General features: G+C 34.9%; 2 protein-coding genes and 1 long non-coding RNA gene across 3 annotated transcripts; 1 reads left to right on the top strand and 2 right to left on the bottom strand.

Annotated features, from left to right (window-relative positions):
• Nucleotides 1-219: 219 nt before the first annotated feature.
• Nucleotides 220-13142, bottom strand: LOC113295220 (membrane protein PM19L-like). The gene is made up of 4 exons (XM_026543568.1): nucleotides 12862-13142; nucleotides 12305-12482; nucleotides 12134-12182; nucleotides 220-375 (listed from the first exon to the last, which is right to left on the bottom strand). The coding sequence occupies exons 1-4, from the start codon at nucleotides 12992-12994 to the stop codon at nucleotides 220-222; spliced, it is 516 nt and encodes a 171-aa protein (XP_026399353.1). The 5' UTR covers nucleotides 12995-13142.
• Nucleotides 850-3570, top strand: LOC113292974. The gene is made up of 3 exons (XR_003331979.1): nucleotides 850-1341; nucleotides 1476-1937; nucleotides 3309-3570. It is a non-coding gene; the product is annotated as an uncharacterized LOC113292974 (long non-coding RNA).
• Nucleotides 13143-14008: 866 nt separating the features above from the next.
• LOC113298410 (ATP-dependent Clp protease adapter protein CLPS1, chloroplastic-like) lies at nucleotides 14009-17894 on the bottom strand. The gene is made up of 3 exons (XM_026547147.1): nucleotides 17728-17894; nucleotides 15059-15212; nucleotides 14009-14614 (listed from the first exon to the last, which is right to left on the bottom strand). The coding sequence occupies exons 1-3, from the start codon at nucleotides 17789-17791 to the stop codon at nucleotides 14350-14352; spliced, it is 483 nt and encodes a 160-aa protein (XP_026402932.1). The 5' UTR covers nucleotides 17792-17894; the 3' UTR covers nucleotides 14009-14349.
• Between the last annotated feature and the right edge of the window lie 2710 nt (nucleotides 17895-20604).

Here is a 20604-nt window from a genome sequence, read left to right as displayed (position 1 = left end):
GTAATTTTCTTACAGGAAAATCCAGCAATTATTCTGGTATACATATTATATTAGTTACTAATGTATTTTTTTTCTAGAAAAAAGAAAAATCATTTGACTAGAGTTGGTGAACCATAATGTCCTTATTACCTTGATATGTGAATATATACACATCACACTTTTTCATATAAAGCTAGATAAATATTCATGTGTACTAATGCAAAGACAAAATTCAAAATGTTAAACAACCACAGGATTACTAGTTCTGTACGGCAGATTCCCAAATGGGTGACTATAACCAGGGCCGTATCTAGCATTCACCATGCCAACATGCAGCAACCCCATGTATAATAACTGTGCCACCATAGCTATCATTATAAATGCCTCCAGGGTTTGCTGCACATGAAGAGAAATATTTAATGTTAGTTTGATCCTAGTTCTAGTCGTCTTTCCGAAGGCATCCAATAAAACTAAAATGACAACCGTAAACAAAACAAAGTGATCATTCATATGAAATGATAAATTATTTTGTACAAGCGTCATAATCTAAGTTATGAAGAGAAAAAAAAGGAAAGTCCATAGTTTTATATTGCTGAAAAAAGATTGCAGACTATAAAAATTGCCAAACTTTATGGCCGCCTGGAATTTGCAAAATTATAAGGTCGGTTCTTGTGGTTTATATGCAGCTAAAATTAAAAGATTCCCCATAGGCTTCCAAATAAATTCTAAATCCGAGTATTATGCAAACGGATAATTGGTGTTTGATACTCAGGTTTTATCCAACGTTAGGGCTTGGTATCTGGACCGTTGACTGTTGTTGACATTTATTGTCCAGGCTTTAATTAATTTTATAAAATAAAAATACTGACTTTACAAATACAACCTCAAAGTGGCCTAGGATCCGCCGGCTTAACACTTGGCCTACGGTGCCGTCTTTACATATTGAAAACAGAAAAACAAAAAAAAGAACTTGATTTCTTTTCTCTTCTTCTTCCTCCTCCGTCTCTCCATAAGAAAACCACATGGATGTAAATTAAACACCACGACCTTCACATCATCCTTCTCCACCACCACCATAACCCTATCGATTCCATTAATTTGGTGTTGATCGAAGAGTATATGAAAAACATAAAGTGAACCCTAATTACTCGAAAAATTAGGTTCAATTTTGTCAGTTGATCAAAAGGGTTTCTTCTAAAGTAATCATTTTGACGAAATCTGTGTGATTGAGATGAGTTCCATTGTTTGAATCCCATTATGAAGAACACGGTGAAGAAAACGAACATGTTGGGTTTTGTGAAAAAGATGAATTCGAGAAGCGCTGAAGTGGGTGTTTGATTATTTGTCTATCCTTGATAATGTGTAATATTCTCTGCGTCTTTGATTTCGGTTTTTTCCAATTTTAACAAATCTAAATTTGGTTGAAGGAATTTTTCCCAACTCATCTTCTTCATTCGTGAGTTTTTTCTAAATAATGGTGTTTTTTTTTTATATAGAATTTTTTTATATGGAATTGATAATGAACATATGGAGAAATGCATGACGAGATTAAGGTATTGATTCACTGAGATGATTCGAGAGTTAATGATATTGAGAAGCGGCATCGATTGCAATTCTATTTGGTCATTTCTGCTTTCGGAGCTCTGGAGGAATTTTTGATTAGGATTTGATTGATTCTTGTTTTGAATTAGGGTTTTTATTTTATTTCATTCCCGTGAATCTGTTTGGAGTTCTGAGTTGTTGATATATTTGTTATCAGCAGAGAATGCTGATACCGTGTGGGAAATCAATCGATTAAAATGTTATTGAATTAGGGTTACAGAGAAATCCGGAGGTGGTTGCAGTAGTAAATGAAAGAGAATAGAGAAAAGTAGCGGCGACGGAGGGGTAGGATGAGAAGATACTGATGATGGCGGTGGCGGCGACGATTTGGATAAAGAAGAGAAGGTGAAAGCAAGGTTTGAAAAACACCCGTTTTTTCCAATAAAACACCCGTTAAAACGGTCACACCCATATACCGTGGTAGTGAGGGTCCCCGAACCCCGTGTCTATATAATGACGATAAATAGGAAATAACGACAGTTTTTTATGACCGTTTTCCCGTTTTCACACACGTTGTAACCGTTTTTCTAAAATTGAATTTTACGTTTTTTCCATCTAAGTAACATATTAACGTAAGTTTTTTAGACCATTTTTCCCGTTTTCACGTCAGTTATAACCGTTTTTTAATAAAAAAGAATATAAAAATATTTTCTCACAATTCTTTATATTTTAAATTAAAGATTAAAAAATTACAACTTATATTTTAAAAATAAAAGAATAAAATAATAATATATAAAAAACGTTATAACAACGTTATTAAACCCGTTATAACTGTTTTCACGCACGTTGTAACTGCTATATAGGAATTTCAAATCATAATTCTTTTTTATTTTGTATTTAACCGTTATAACGCCCGTTATTTTAGAATAACGTATAAACAACGCGTTTTTTGCCTAAATAACGAATTTTTTGTCTGAAACGTGCTCACACCCGTTCGCGTTTTGACGGTCACGCTTAGCGCCCGTGACCTGAGCCATGACCTGTTTTTCAAACCTTGGGTGAAAGAATTAAGGTTAATTTTGAATGTGTAAATATGGATAGGGTGAAGGGTATATTTGTAAACTCGTTTAATAAATTTATTTAATGTCAGTTTTTCAATAATTACTAAACAGAAATTCGAATTTAACCTAGTCAACGTTGGGTCCAGGTACCAAGTCCTAACGTTGGACAAATGTTAGACCAAAACCTAGTGTTGGTCTCAGCCCTGAGTATCAAACTCCAATTATCCCTCATGTAAAATTCCCAAAGTTAAAATTCCCAAAGTTAAAACCATATGAAATTGGATTAGCACCTTTGGTCAACCTTAACATAAAAAACCCAAAATCAAAACAAATCCGGAAACTAAGGACCATCCCATCAAAAGAAAAAAAATCTCCTATGAACAACCAAAATTACCCAAAAGTCACTAATACCCACTAGAACAAGAAAACAACAAAATAAAACCATTGGATTTATCCCAGGTATCAAGAAAATCCACAATCAATTACATTCCCGAATATATGATACTGTAGGATCGAGGACTAAAGAAAAAAACTTTCATCAACTGCTACACAATCCAATGTCAAACAACTAAGCATAATAAACATTTTCATTGAAATTAAGAACTAGAGAACATACAAGCCCTAGTTTCAGAACAAACTCAAAATTCAGCATAACAACCCTAATTAATCTTCTTGGTTAATAAAGAAGGGGCACTTGATTCATGATCAAAAGTGTGCATTTCACAGGGTCCTCCGTTGGAGAATTTGAAGCAAAGCATGCTCTAAAGTTCTTTCGCAAGAGTTGGTAATGTTGGTGTAGAAAGGTGTTGTTCCAGGTGTGAATATGATAAGTCAGTGGCAATGGTGTAATGCTCGTTTTTTTTAGTGTTAGTTGTAAGATATGTTAGCTCTACGGCTCTGCTTTACCTCATGACCACCATGCAAAATAATTCTAATTGGAAAGAACCCACAATTGGGGGATATTCAGAGTAATTGGTGGATCGTTTTAATAAGACAAAAACGGAATATTTTGAAGTAATTGTTGGCACCCCTTGTCCATATAATTTTAGTAATGTCTAATTTTTCCTTTAATATTTATAGTTAGTTATTATATTAGTATAAATAATCCGATAATAAAAATAGGATGGTGGGAAAGAGAGTCTTTGCAAATCAGGCGACTAAACTAAGTTAACTCAGTTTGTAATTCTTAGCGTTTGATTCTTTTCATCAAATGAATCCTTCCACTAATTGATCTTTCTTAAGCTGTGCTCATGTTTGTTTTATTAATAGTGTTCAAATTTATTGCTCTCAGATAAAAAAGTCATCAAGTCTTTTCTCTTTGGTTTACTCGTTTTAGTTTTCGATCCTCTTTTCAAAAACGAATTCTTAGTTTTCACATGGGTTTCAAATATTGATGTTATAGAAAATCATCCTTTTCATACGAAAATTATTTTTCCTTCTTAGATTTGTCTTGTGTTTAACTAACTTTATTGTTTCTTCCACGTGTATTAACAAATTGTGTATCACCCAAAATGGCGGTCGTCTATAAGGCACTTGCCTATGTATTTATGATGGTTATAACGTTTGACATGGTTGCTGAAATGCTCATTGAAGCAAGAGATTTCTCCATTGTTGCCATTACCAAGATAGAAGCTCCAATCAGTCACTAAATCGGGGCAATCAGATACAAGATTTTTTTGAATTTCATATTAAGATTCCACGTGTCAAGCTTCGAGTCCATTACCAGAAAGGTCGTTACAAATTTGAGAATCAATTCCCCCGTCATTTCTACCAGTAATATCCAACTGCTTAATTTCCATAGTTACTCCAGTTTTTTTGGGCTAGAGTGTCAATCATACCCCGGATATCCAACAAATCATCAATAGACATTTTCTTTAAAACCCTAAAACTAAAAATTTAGATCCAAAACTCTATAATAATCAAGTCTTCTATGGAGGCGATCATAAAAAACATCACCATAGAAGATGAGTCTCATAAATTTGTTAGTGATCTTACTTCGAAGTTCCAGAATGCAACTCTGGAGTTAGGAGATACATCTGAAGCAACTTTTTCAGCATAATGAATTTGAGGAATATGCTGAAGAAGGTCGGTGCGACATATTCCTCATCGGAGAAATCATCATAAAGGAAAAAAAATGAATGACAAGGTTGTCGGAAAACAACTTCAGTTCACCTGGAACTTTATTCCGCCAAAAGAAGTCAAAGTTATTGAGTTAGATCCAAATGTGTTGGTATTTAAGTTTAAAAACTGGACCTAACTCAACTAAGTTTTAGAAACAAAACCTTGGAGAATTAATGGTCACTTGGTTCTCTTGCATGACTATTTATGAAGAGTGTATCTACAAAGACTTTGATTGGGGTACTCAAGATTTTAGATTTAATTGAATGATTTGCTGCCAGAGTTTATGAAAGTGAATATAGTTGAAGACATGAGAAGAATAATGGGAGAAGTTTGTGTTATAGACCCAAGAAAAGACATTCATGTTGCTGGTGACTCTGTTAAAGTTTGTGTGAAAATCAATCTTCAAACTCCATTGAGAAATGGTATATTAACAGTAAACTCTGCAGGTATTACAAGATGGATTCATTATTCTTATGAGAAACAACCACAAGATTTATCCAAAATGTTTTTTTGTGCAACATTCAAAAGCTGCTTGCACTGCTGCTACAAATTTTCTTTAAAAAACACATCAAAAGCCTCATTACTTTGGGAGCCCAAAAGGAATTAGAAGGAACCCAGTTACTCAAAAAATGATCTTTTCTCAAGCACCTAAGCATGGTTAGAAAAAGGTGACAAAATATACACTTGTGTCACCTATAGATAGTATTGAAGTTGGTTTTGTTATCCCTACAACAAATTTTGGTGAAGAGACTCTGGAAGACTCTCCTAGATTAGGAAAAAGGCAAAGAAACTATGTTTCTCAATCAACATCCCATGACCAAATTCTTAACATCCCTACTGTGATTGGTAATGGCAATCAAATGGAGACGTCCGCAACTCACAAACCCATCCAAAGGGTTACACAATTTGAAGATACAACAGTGGAAGTTTAGGTAACTCTTAGAATTATTCCCATTATCACTTCTCAAATTATTCTTATAAGTCTGAATTTATCAAACTGCAGTATTATTTTGTACACTCATTGTTAGTTGGTATTTCTGAAACCAATTTACCTTCAATCATAAGTTGGAGCTGTAATAATTTTAGGAATAAAAACACTAGGAACCAAAAATTTGAATAATTTATACAATCCTGACATAACATTCTTATGCGAAATAAAGATTAATTCAGACAAGATTTTAAATTTTGTTAGGCCATTAAATTTTCCAAATCCTGTTACGTTCCTAGCACAGGTAGAGATGGGGGATTAATTATATTATGGAATGATGGTTTTAAGCTAGAAATAGTTGCGCATGATAATAACATGATACACCGTCTTATCATTAGTGATCCAACCAAACAAGCAAATTAGAATGGTTATTTGCTTGTATGTATGACACACCTTATTCAGCACTAAGTAGTGAACAATGGAGTTACATAAGAAATTTAGGGAATGATAATCGTACTCCACCTTGGATAGTGCTTGGAGACTTAAATATCACCCTAAACTTAGAAGATAGAATTTTAGCAATGCCTCATCTTCTACTTCTTATAGTACTGTCAACTAATTGATGATGCAGGGATACATGATTTTGTATTTCATCAAAATCCTTTTATATGGACAAGTAACAAGCATGTCACAGGAGGAATAAAGTCAAGGATAGATAGAGCTCTAATTAGTACAGATTGGCCACTCTTTTTTCCGGACTCGCATCTTCTTCATCTACCACAAATAGGGATCATTGTCTTGTACTTCTTAATCTTTCCGTTGCTACTTTTATGGAGAATAAATCTTGGAAGTTCTTTGAATGTTGGTTAAGAGATAATTCTTGTAAGGATCAAAATTATTTCAGCTTCGGCCAATGATGTAATAGGTTGAATAGGTTGTACTAAAAGATATCTTTCCCTCTGAAACAAGAAAACTTTTGGAAACAATTCAACATAAAAATAAAGGATCCATGATAACAAATGATTCAGCTACAAGGTTCTTCTATAGATGGAAGTAATACTCTTAATCAAAGCTTGGAACAACAAATTGAAGAATAACATACCAGGGAAGGTCAGTTTTGGAGACAAAATTCTGGGGAGAGTCGCATCATGGAAATCAACAACACAAAACATTTTCATATGATGGCTAACCACAGGAGATCAAAGAACAGAATTGAGTCTTTAAAAGACAACAATAGGAACTGATGTGTGAGTAGAAATGAAATGGAGTTACTTCTAAATCAACACTTCACTCAAGTAAGCACTACCACTAACCCCAATGTTAGTGACAGACTCATTAACCTGTTACCAGAGAAAATTAATGAACCTGATAACATATTTCTCACAAGAATTCCTGATGCTGAAGAAATCTATGATGTTCTAAAGTCCATGAAACTGTGGTATACACCATGATCAGATGTTTTCCACCTGGTTTCCTTTAAACACAATGGAAACAATGGGACATTGTAGGTAAATATGCGGTGGATATGGTACAAAGTTTTTTCTCAACTGGTAAGCTGCTCAAAAGTATGAAAAGGAACAATATTGCTCTCACTTTAAAAGTGAAGCTTCCACAGACTCTAGTTGAATATAGGCCAATTGCCTTGTGCAATACAACATATAAACTAATTACTATGATTCTTGCTACAAGATTGAAATTGTATATAGACAGAATTATCTCCCCAATGAAGTCTACATTTGTATCTGGTAGGGAAATATCAGATTATGTCTTTCTTACACAAGAACTTATCCATGATTTGAAGAAGAAATAAAATGACAAAATATTATATGGCACTGAAGTTGGATACGTCAAAAGCATTTGACATGGTTGAGGGGATTTTCTTAAAGAAGATTATGTTAAAGATGGGTTTCTCAAATACATGGTGTAACCTTGTTGAAGAGTGTATCAGTACTTCTGAAATAAGCGTTAAGCTTAACGGTTCTCTACATTCTTCTTTTAAACCTACAAGAGATTTGAGGAAGGGTGATCCATTATCACCATACCTCTTTCTTATGACTATGAAGGTCTTTACTAGAGCAATGAATGATGCAGAAAACTCAAAGAAGATACAAGGAGTTGAAATATCAAAACACGCTCCTCAAGTGTCACACCTTTTATTTGCAGATGACTGTTTGCTACTTATTAGAACAAACATTCACAATATTAATAACCTTCTAGAAGTGATCCAGGAATTCAGTGAAAGCTCTAGGCCACAAATAAACTTTCAAAAATCAGTTGTCTATTACTTTATGAATCTACATCCAAGACATTATAGAATTCTATCAAGAAGATTAAATCGAAGAAGTTCACCTTGGCGTCCCTATGTTCTTAAATATAAGGAAAACAAGTTCTTTTTCTAGAATTGTTAAGAATATGAAGAACATACTGTCAAGATGGAGTGAGAAGCTAGTTAATCGGTCTGGTAGAACGACACTAGTGAAACATGTTCTAAATACATGGTCAGTACATCAAATGGGTACTTTTCGGTTGCCTAATAATGCCATTGAAGATCTATAAAGAGTCCAAATATTATTATGGTGGAAAAAGGAAAATGTGAAGGGTATAATAACTTTTGCATGGGGAAGATTGTGTAATGACAAGGAAAATGGAGGATCGGGATTCAGAGATATGAAATGTTTTAACCAAGCTTTGTTGGAAAGATCCGCATGGAGATTTTGCAAACATTTTAGTCAAATGTGGAAAAAAGATTTAGACATAAAATACTTCTCTTCTTAATGCACCTGAGAAGAAAAATGTTACTTGGGCTTGGAAAAGTATGTATAAGTATGGAATTCACTAAGAGATTCAGTTTTGCCGAGTTGGTAATGGCAAGAGTATAACGATATGGGTTGATAAATGGATTCTAGGAGTTGAAGATGTACTTCTACCAGCTGTTGCAGAAACTATTATCAATATTCAAGAATATAATTTGGTTCCCAACCTAATTAATTCAAGTACAAAAATTTAGAAGGTAGATATCATCCAAGGGCTCTTTGAAGAACATATTGCTCATAAGATTCTTTGAATCAGAATTCCTCAAAATGTTGAAGATAACTTGGTTTGGACTCTCACCGATAATAGCCTGTTCATTGTTAAATCTGCATATAACAAGTTGGTGAAACTGAAACACAGATACCAACATCAGCATGGTGTAGAAAACAGAATATGGAAGGCATTATGGAAGCTCAAAACTGCTACATGGATCAAACTTTTCTTATGGAAGTGTCTTACTGATAATGTTCCCACCAATGAAAGATTTATGAAGAATACTAGTGGGGAAGTATTAGTTTTTCATTCTCAATTCTGTAAACAAGAATGGGAAACTACATATCGCTTCCTCATGCACTGTACTTTTATCGGAGCGGTTCTTACTTTAGTCGCTTGTGGTATTAACTCTATGACCCATGTTGATGATGTGTGCAAGCCTGGATTGTGAGTTGGTTTAGTACTATCAACCCAACAAATGAGAATGAATTATTCAAAGCATCTGGTGCTATTTGGGAAATATGGAAGGAGAGATACAAGGATGTCTTCGAAAAAAACTAAACCAAACCTTGTCTCCTGTATTAAAGGAGCTCAAAACATATGTCTTTCTGTCATATAAGATAACTCTAAGTCTAGCTTGGCTAGAAATTCTAACCCTTTACCTAAAGATAGTAGATGGTCTACTCCTGAGGACCGATTCTTGACCATCAACTTTAATGCTTCTTTTACATTATTACATAATAATTATAGTATATGACTGATCATAAGAGATTCCGCATGGGCTTACCGAGGATCAAAATGCATCTTCAAAAATGAATTTATACGTGTTGAAGAGGCGAAATGTGTAGAAGCTTTGGAGCCAGGTACGCTGCGATGTGAATCTACATCTGGACTGCATCATTTCAGAGACAGATTCATCAAATGTAGCTACTGCAATCAATGGTGCTAATTCAAGTATCGGCCGGAAGGAACTACCAATTATTAAAGACATTAAGTTTTATCTTAGTAGTATTAGACCATGGTAAGTGGGGAATGTGATAAGAACGCGCAATAGTGTCGCAGACTTGTTAGCAAAACACTCTAGAAAGTTTAAGATGTCCTAATTGTGACAGGACACATCACCAAGTTTTATCTGTAGCCAACTTGATGAAGATACGACGGACACACCTCCACATGTTCTTCATTATTAAACAAAAATCTCACTCTTGAATTAAAGAAAAAAAAGGTTAATAGATTAGTTTGTTAATCAAACTAGATTTGTGCCCGTGCTACGCACCTGACATATTTTTCTTTTAAATTGGTGTGCGCGGGGCTTTGCCCCGCCCCGTGACGATGTATTTTTTATTTGGTGTGCGTAAGGCTTCGCCCCGCCACGTGACGATCTATTTTTGATTTGGTATGCGCGGGACTTCGCCCCGTCCCGTGGAGATGTGTTTGATGTGTTTTTCATTTGGTGTGGCGGGGTGCATATTTTATTTTATTTTTCTTTTTAACCCACCTCGTGGAAATGTTTTGATTTGGTGTGGCGGGACAAATACGTTAAATAGGTGGAAGATATGTGCAAGTTTTATTTATTTTTTTCCTTTTATTTTCGTAGAAATATGAGGATTTTTTCCCCTTTATATATTAATTTGGGAAAAATAGTCCTAATATAGTAATTACTCGATTTACAAATTGAATTTGGACTTCTATAAAATTCCAAACATGGTAAGTTAGGTTTTCCATAATTTTTAAATCAATCATATGTTGCCAAGTGTCCTCACCTAAATATTGTCACTTTATAAGTTCCAAATTGAATTTGGTTTCCTTTTCTTAATCTTTTTCCTATTCTTTTTAAACCAACCATACGTTGCCAAGTGTCCTTATCAAAACGCTCGTTTCACAAAACTCAAAAAAGACTTATTTCGGACAATAGGAAGCGAGGGTTTCCCCATCGTTCAACGTGGGAGCTTTATTTTTTTTAGGCCTTTAAGTCATGCGCTTACATACCAAAAACTAGACGTATGTACCGTTCCATGTTGGACTAGCTAACAAGAAATAACATTGAAGTTTATTTCTTTTTTATCCTTCTGAATCTCTAAGGATTCCTTTAACCAGTTAAGTGTTGCGAAAACCGTGAGTTTCCTATTTTAGGTCTGTTTCAATATTGGGTTGGCTTTCCAAATTAGAATAGGTCCCAATAAGAAATTAATACTGGGCGGTGTATACGTAGGACTAGAATTGTTGATTTATAATCATCCATCCTAGAAGAGTGGAATCCTTGTGCTCAGGATTTTGGTTGCTTAGGATTTTGGCTGCTTAGGATTTAAGGCTTTTTCCCTAAACCAAGTTTCTAACGTTTCCATGCTTCTGAAAGTATGGAAGAGAAGATATGAGGCTGGTTTGAAAATGGTTCAGAGATTTAGTTACTGTAATTTCTCCAACAATTCTCCAATAGTATTTTCGGGTCTTGTCTTGAATTGCATAAAGAGTACATAATGATCTTTGATTATGACGGAAGTTTTTCTGGTAACGACCGTGGGTGTAACCTGTGAAGGCCAACCGTGTATATCTTGTGTTATATGGTTGTGTACTTGTTTATCTTCTGTCTTTTATATTTGTTTTTCTCTTTTGTCTCTCTTATTATTTTCCCCACATGTTTGGTTCAAATCACGAATTACCCTTTGTGATCCTGTGTTCCGCTGCGCTCGAGGTGCCAATTTCCCCAATATTAAGTGTAGCTAAGATCACGTACTCGGTCTACCAGTCAACCAGAGCCGGAAACATGCTTGTTTGAACAGTATTGAGTTGGAAATGGTGTGACTACATGAAACATCACGGATTGAACTGATGTGGAAAGAGCTTATAGCCATTACTATCGACGTCAGAAATGAGAATCATCCAAGATATAAAGAATTAAAAGGAAAACAAAAATAAGGGATTGAAAAAGGCCCTACTTTATGTATTTACTCTATTGATGAGATAAGGCGGTAAATATCCATGTGAATAGGAGATGTTCTACAAATCAACTTCTGTCAGCTGGTGGAAGTGATGATGTTGGTTCAAGAAAAGCTGTACTATATAGGCTTGGTGGCTTGCGATCAGATGGGGTAGAAAATTCAGGAGATCATCCTAATGGGGTAGAAAATTCAGGAGATCATCCTAACAGCCACTCCCCCATTACAGAAGGGTATAAAACGCAACTGTCTTGGACCAAGAATCTAAATAAATACTCCCTCCCCACTCTAAATAAATACTCCCTCCCTGAGAAAGTGATCCATCCAAATAATATTGGACATGGCGTATTTAGAAATTGTAGAATGACTGCATGTGCATGTTGCCTTAATATGATCTACATGAGAAGTAGAACACTGCTCAGAAAACCCATCGTCACTCTGATTCCATGCTACCAAGCTACCCAACAACACGATTGAATAAAGGATGCTTTTATATCAAGATTCATATTAAGCCATGAAAGTAAAATAAAACTATAAATTACCAAACGCCTTCCTCTATGACCTCCTAAAGCAATCTCCTTGCATGCAAGACTGGAAAATTGACAAGATCACCAAGAAATAAGAGAAAAATCAGTATATATACAAAGCTTTTGATTAATGCCAAACTTCCTAAGAAAGAGAGTGAGAGAAGAGTTTTTTGTATGCATATATACCCAAAGGTGAGAGCAGTAATGGCCCCGGATATGATAGCAAGTGAAGCAGCACTGCCCAGAGTCTCACTGCGCCAAACTCGATGGTGGAGCAGACCAGTTACGACGGAGGATATACCTAATACACTAGCTAAGAGAGCAAACACCAGCATAAAACTTGTCGCCGGATTACCACCTAGATCTGCAGCAGGGAGAGTCAGTAGATAGAGATTAGACATTTAAATCCATGCATCGTTCCCACAAAAAAATCTCCACCTTTTTCACCAAAGGTTTGAAGAAGCAGTTTCTGACCTTTCTTTAAGTAATGGAATTCTACGAGACCCTCAGACTGTATCTCACACGTGCATTTCCAGTTATTATACTTTTGTTTTCTTTGACAAGTGAGTGTTATGTTCCTAATTATCTAGTTCTTGAATCATGGCGCATAAGCATTCGTCTCTTTCACAGTTTGTATATATATATATATATAAGTAAAGTGTATAAAAGCGATGTGACAAAAAGCTGCTAGAAACAATAACTGGAGAAAACAATTGCAGCAGCCTAGTAGTGTATATACGTACGAGGGTGATGTTGCTCGCCGTTGATGTATTTGTCCAGGGACCAGCTAGCAAGACCAAGCACAATCAAATACATCACAGAGATCACTGCCAAGAGCGTACTAATCAGCCCTCTACCAGTATTACCGGTCGCCATATATGATCCCTTTCTCAAACAATAAGTAGTAACTAAAAAGCTAATCGATATTAAGTTTCAAAGGATAACGATGATTTGGTGTAGCACTGTAGCGGAAAGCTTTTTGTAGTTTCAAACGATTACAAGGAAAAGTGAAAACCATAATTAGTGAACAATGAGGAATTGATTTCCTTTTCAGTATACCGGATCGGAGTGCATGAAAAAACTCGTGTCGTGATGCATGGATGGGAAGGTGTGTTATTGGTTACGACACGTGTGTGGTGATCGATATTACATTTCATCTTCCTGCTCCTGACAAGAACCGAAACTTTAATTGAGACAATTAAACCTTTGGACCGATCGATAAACTTAGCTGCACGTCTGTCGCTCTATTATGCTGTCTAAGATTATTTTGTCCTCATTTTGTAAGTTTTCAGTTTAATTGTTTATTACGGTCCATCAAAATAAAAAATTATTACAGGTTTAAAAACTCACTGGATGAAGCTTTAGGTTTAATTATTTATACTACAGGATTCCTACCAATGCCAACCATATAAACTTGCTCCTCGACAAGTGGACACACCAACTTTTCATACAATTGGAATATTTAGGAAATTCTGTCTTCAAACTCAGTTTCATGGATCCCATTTCTAGGATGAACAAATTTAAGGCGCCAATTCTCACCATCTAAATCAACTCACGCAGAGACATAAAAAAAGCACAGAACTTCCGGAGGACGCACCCACCCTTCAGATTCTTATCCCCAAATCTACTCATTTTAAAACATCAACCCAGCAAAATTCGTTGAGAATAAACAGCCTAAGTCAGGCAGGGACTAGTTCGTCTACTATCCAAAGCCAGGTCTATCAGAGGGTGGGTACTGCTCTAATGGAGCTAGACGGAAATCATTATATCAACTGTTTAGAAATGGCCTAAAATTTGCCATTTTTTTAATACAAGGGATTAAAATTAAACTTTCAAGTGTCTCATCTGACACTAGACTAGTTTCTTCTCACTCAACTCACAACAAAAAAGTTTTCGAAATTAGGCCTACTTTCGATAGATTGTAATGAAAAAGTTGAGGTCAAACATTTTCCCTTCATATAGCCCAGTCGGAATGTCTTAGTCATTCACATTTCACAAGACTATACAGTTACTGCATCAGACAACCAGGTTTCCGGTACCCCTATTACTAGACAACCTTGAATATAACTACCGTTGCCAGTTTTCACCTTGTCTTGACTTGCTGAACTTACGAACTAAAAGTTCATACATGCATAGACATTTTCAGGTTATGTACATATAATGTTGATTTCTTATATTAAGATTTGCTCAAAGGATGAGCAGTAATAGAGCCTCACATTTTCCTTATGAGTTCAACAACCACCACTGCTCGCAGGCTCTATTGAACTTAATAGACCATTACCTCTTAGTTGTGTGCAGTGATCTTCAGCATCAGCTTGAGCACAAATAATTACCACTGCCATTCCGTTGATGTGTGCTTCTTGCATAATATTGACTGCAATATCAAGTGTCATTCCGGGGATAACCTTCATTAGGACCTGAACAACATATTCCCTCTTGTTGAAGTTGTCGTTATGAAGTAATACGCGATAAGGAGGTGCTGTTTTCCTTGATTTTCTGAAAATGACATATAGATAGTAGCAGGGGTATTAAATCACTCTCTTGCTTTGTTCCTTTGCCCACAAAAGGCATAAAGTGTATTCTGGCATTTAATTTGCATCTTTACATATTTCTTTAGAACCTCGAAACCAATGGCATTTCAACGTGAAAAAAGAGTATTTGTAGGAAGAGAGTTCACAGGAATTTTCACATAGGAAATAATAAATGGAAACATTTAATACCTAATTCTATTCAGGATTCGGTAAAACAGCTCTTTGTAAAATATGTTTTCATGCTCATCACTTTTAAATCAGAGAAGAGGCAGAACTAAACAAACGGAAAGAAATAGGTCCCAGTAATGTTCAGTCCGATCTCCAGTACAGAACTAATAAAGTCTTCTATGCTTGTAACAGTTCATGAGAGCACATTGAATATAATCGACTTAAAGCTTTAGATCTATACCTCAAGTCAAACTCAGACTCCCGTCCAGGAGTAGTTTTCTCAATGGTTGGCCTTTCTAATAATCCACCACCTTTTCCAGGTCCAGCGGCAGATATCGTCATAAGAATGCCTCGATTAGTGCAATTTCCCTTATAAATGGAGTAAGTATCCCCTCCTGCACCCACAGTATCCATCCATGGGAATGTTTTAAACAGATATTTGAACTAAATTATCCATGGGAGTAGATAAGAAGAAATTAAACAAGTTCATTGAACTAGGAACTCCTTATTTTGAGTTGCAATACTACATCAAATTTTAATGGGTAAACTGAGACTCATTCATTAAGAAGGTCATGAATAGAAAAAAAAAATTACAGTGAAGAAATCAAGTCATCAAAATTGTTTATACACAGCAAAGATTAAATTAATTAATTTTCTGATATTAGAATGAAAAAAAAGAAAAGGTAACAGAAAAAATTACAGTAACTTCAGCACATAAATGTGAACCTCTAACTTGAGGCTTTTTCCAATGTGGAGGACTCTGGTGGAGGAATAAGTGCAGAGAGGTCGTACATAAAGAAACAACTCTTACACCTTATGAGCAAACGGATATATTTGCACATACTCGTGCCAGGATTCATTTGAATGTGCCTCGTGGGATGCATATAAGACACATGATTTAATCAGTGGCGAGTGATTCATTCTCTCAAGCAAATACAATTGCCAGTTATTTGTTAACAACTAGTGTACTTACCCTAAAAAGTTTTGCGGAAGGAGTAAATAAGAGATGCAAACCACAGACAAGAACACTCCACATATGAAATAACAACCACTCTCTCTGAAACAAGTAAGGGAACCACATCAAAATACACTCTGCTTGAGTTACGTGGATAGCAAACCCTTAAACCTTTAGGTACCTCTAGCATGATAGCGTCTTAATTAACAACTACCCTGCAGGATTGAACTTTTAGCAGAAGGCATAATAGTACAAGTAAATGGTTTATGGGTCTAATAGGGGATTTTTACACGAAACAATTACGTTGTACTTAATTCTATTCTTTCAGCTCCGGAAACACGATTGTAAAAATGTTTGATAAGTATCGAGTTGAAATCATTAATAGCTTATACCGAACGAACTTCACAAAAGCTTATAAAGATATTACTTTCCGACAAATACGGTAAGGTATCAATTCAGGGGTATTAATTAACACTGACAAATGTATGCACGAACTAGAAGCATAACTGTATAATAACATAAAGAAGCATACACTATAGGCATGTATTTTCTTGAAACCAGATCACAATTGCGTCTGCAGCTTAATCATCGTCAATATATATATTCAAATAGATTGATATAGTAGAAATCATTTCAAACTAATCCTGGCAACTTGATCAGTATTACTATTTAAATAGATTGATATATAGCTCAGATTAATTTAAACCGAGCCGAGGCACATGAATACTGAATACGAAGATCTCACTTCCAGTCTTCCAAGGTTGAACATTCGCATTATTATTAGAACTCTATATTGTGCAAGGCATGAAACTTCCTCACACTCAAACATAATATTACCAAAACCCCATGATTTATTCTTTGAAATCAATTCCAATAAAACACTGGATACATTTAATCATCTCGGAAGGATATGTTAGTATGAACATACAACCTGCCAGGCAGACACAAGTATGATTTAAACTTTTTAGATTTATCCATAAATGGGTAACTCCAATGAAAAGAGTGAATCCCATTGGACTAAACTCTACCTATTCCTAATCTTCTTATGAAAATGAAATATGTCATCCAACTAGACGGGGTGCTTTAGGTTAACAATCAGTTATGATGTAACAACATATAATTGGCCAAGCGATAATCTTTTCCGTCTCACTCAGTGACATGTGCCTAGTTTACTTGTGAATCTGAAACCAAAATTTTTTCTATGGCGAGTATATATAATAAGAACTTGACAACTCTTCGTACAAGTTAAACTGCAATGCATACATATAACTCAAACAAAATTGGGTTGTAAATACTAGATACAACTCCATCAAAAGGAATATCTGAGGGAGCATCATATTTCTATGGAATGTTTCTAATAAAACGACCTGATAATTTTACGAACTCGAAAAACACTTTCTAATTTCATTCCAGCTCTACTTAAACACCGAAAGTCCACTTTATACTCTGGTATATAAAACCAACAGTTCAAGGTTTTAGTTTATTGTTATTCTGAAAACACATAAAACAGACTCAATTTTCCTACTCCTATGAGTAATCCATTTGCTCCAGTTCCACAAAGTTAATAAATCAATTCAATTTGCCAAAATGTTCATTGCAGCTTATAAATCCTCTGAAAAATCTAATTTATATTCTTGAGGACAAAATGCACCAATTTATGATTTCTCTCGCTTGAAATGTAAATTCTATATGAATTTTTGCACAAAACAACAAATTATGATAAGATTATCCCTACAATAAATACCAAGCTTTCATAACGCCATAAGAAAACTTAGTGGACAATGGTTCATATAGAAATCCGATAAAGAAATTCAAGAAAATTTAATCAGTAGAAACATAGATTTTCATATAATTAGACGATTTGATGGAAATAACCAAAAGATTAAACAGAAAACTATAAGAACTAGGAAATAAATGAAAGAGAGAAGGAACAGATAACAGAATGAAACAAAAACCTGGTTTATTGTTGAAGATATGATTGGGTGAAAGAGAAACTCTTCCCCAGATTGCAGTTTCCATGGATTCTCTCTCTACAAACACTGATGACTCTCTACTGTTTCGAGAGAGAGAGTGTTTGGGTCCGCTTATTTGCTTATTTATTTTATCTTTATTTTTCTTTAACTACGGCGAGTGGTGAGATTTTCGTTCTAAAGACTCATTATCATTTGTCGTTGATATTCGAAGGAACATTACACAGATACCCTTCAAAATTTATCCTTTCAAATAAAATAAAATAAAGAAGAACCCACAATTGAGGGATACCACCACAAATTGGGGGATACTCATAATTATATGGGACCAGATTTTGGTTAAGGAAACTTTTTATAGTGATGAAATGTCAACAATGTCCTTCACTTTAATATAAACTAAAAAGAAAACTTTAGAAGTATCCCCTCATTATTTTTAACGATTACTACTGCTCCTCCTCTTCTTCTTCTACTTCTTCTCTTCTTCCCTAACTTTTTCGATTCATCGTCGATTCTAAAAATTTCTTCATCGATTAAATTCTCATCTACCGCGATACAAAAACGTCCAAAGAAAAACAATAGATCCTGGTATGGGAATTTCTGCTCGAAATAAAGCAAAGCCGCCTGTTTCGGAAGAAGAGGAAAACAATTCCGACGATCAGCCACTCAATACAATGGCTCCGGTTAGAAGGTGAGTGAATTCCCATCCATTTTCGTATTAATTTGCTTAAATTTGATAGGTTTTCATCAAAAATTAGGGTAAATTTAAGTTAACAGTTGAGCTGTCGGTATTGCTTTGGGTTTGAATGCAATACCGACTGGCACTTTCGGTATTGGTATGTGTATAAACACAATACCGACTGGAACTTTCGGCATTGGTATGTGTATAAACACAATACCGACTGGAACTTTGGGTTTCGAAGGCAATACCGAAAGTAGTGTCTGTATAGGTTTTTAAATCTAGTTGATCGAAATTCCATTTCTGAATTGGATTTGGTTTGGGGTTTGAATTGATCTTGAGCTTTCCTGCTGTTCATCGCCATTAGAAGTGTTTAGGGAATCCACTTGAGCTTTCCTGCTTATGAATTCAATATTCTTAGTTGATCCCATCGTATCAAATTGTGGATGAAAGAGATTGTAGAAGTTGTTAATAGAGTGCAATTGACCATCTTTGCACTCTAGATGCCGGTGACGAGTATACCGAGCTAGTAAAAAAGGAACATTGACTTGTTTCTCTATTGTTGCTTATGGTTGAAATTTTGATATAAACTAGGTTGCTGCTCAAGTTAATGGGGGATACTCAAGGGTGATTTAGTCATTGCCTATTTTTTTGGATAAGGGGTTTTTCAAATTACTTCATAATGTTTTTTTGTTTTATTTTTTGAGTATCCCCCAATTTTTGGTGGTATCCTCCAATTGTGGGTTCATAAAGAAACCCGACAAAAAAAAAGGATTATTTAGGAGCAATTTTTTTTTTTTTTGGACAATCAATTCATTCAAATCAAAATCGTGATTACATGTTTGCTTATAAGAATAACAAATACTCTGGAAATGGATTGGTGATGTGTTTGCTTTCAAACATCCTAAATCATTTGAAGAGGTAGTGAATTTTTGCAAAAATAAAAGCTCAGTTATACAGGAATTATGGTGCATTGCTGCTTATAGTATCATGGTTGACATCTGGTTTGCTAGAAATAAAGTATTTGTTGAGAATATAACACCTGACAGTGCTGGAACAATATAAGAATAACTCAGATAGTACATGACTGTGAAGTGAGGCTCAAGGGATTCATGCATAATACTTTATATGACCTACAAATTCTAAAATATTTTGGTATTGGTTGTAGAAAGGTAAAAACTGTTAAAGCTATTGAATGCACCTTTTCCCTCCCTGATGTTGATAAGATATTATTATGTTGTGATGGTGTATCTAGAGGGAATCCAGGTTGTGCAGGTTATGGCTTTATTGCCAGAGATCATTTTGGTGGTTTCATTACAGCTGAAAGTGGAGGTCTGGGCATATCAACTAATTTTGTAGCAGAAATTATTTTGGGACTATAAGTGCATTGGAGTGGGCAATCAAAAATCATAAAGAAGAAGTTATTATCAAATCTGAATCTACAGCTGCCATTAGTGCATTCATGAAGAACAAGTTGCCTTGGTTTGTATGGAATAGATGGAAATATATATGCAGGAAAATCAAATCTCTTCACTTCAACTCAATCATGTCTACAGGGAAGTAAACTTCTCTGCTGATTTCTTTGCTAAGAAAGGAGTTCATCTATCAAAGGGTGAAGTGAAGAATTTTACTACTAGACCTTCTCAGATGCATATAATGGAATTCTCAGACACACTCTACTACAGATTTGATTAGCATATGACATTTTGTCATCTTTGGCTATGTAGTAGCTTAATTTTTAGTTAGAGTTGTTCTGTTTTAGTATAGGACATGTTTCCATTTTTTTGCTTTCTTGTCTTGGGCTTCTTTTGTAATAATCCTTTTGATTAATAAAATAATATTTTTGGAGAAAAAAAAAATATATATATAAGAATAATAAAAACATCAAAATACAAAATAATCAAAACCCTAATACAAATAAGGACATCAATTACAAGTAGATCACGAAGAGAAAGAGCGATAAACAACAAAGATATCCAAAGTAATTTTATGTATAAGGAAGAGATGATGGTATATCCGGAAATAAAATCTGACCATTTAATCTGATTGTATTCTTCTTCTTCGGTAAGAGATGCACCTAATACAAAGGAGTTTTTTGCCCATAAATTTGTCGATCCACACGAACACATATGCCGATTGAAAGCGATGTCGTGACGAATCGTTGATGTTTTTGAATCAAGAATAAC

This window comes from Papaver somniferum, chromosome 7, assembly GCF_003573695.1.
Source record: "Papaver somniferum cultivar HN1 chromosome 7, ASM357369v1, whole genome shotgun sequence".
Taxonomy (NCBI): Eukaryota; Viridiplantae; Streptophyta; class Magnoliopsida; order Ranunculales; family Papaveraceae; genus Papaver; species Papaver somniferum.
This window is presented reverse-complemented; position numbering and strand designations above follow the sequence as displayed.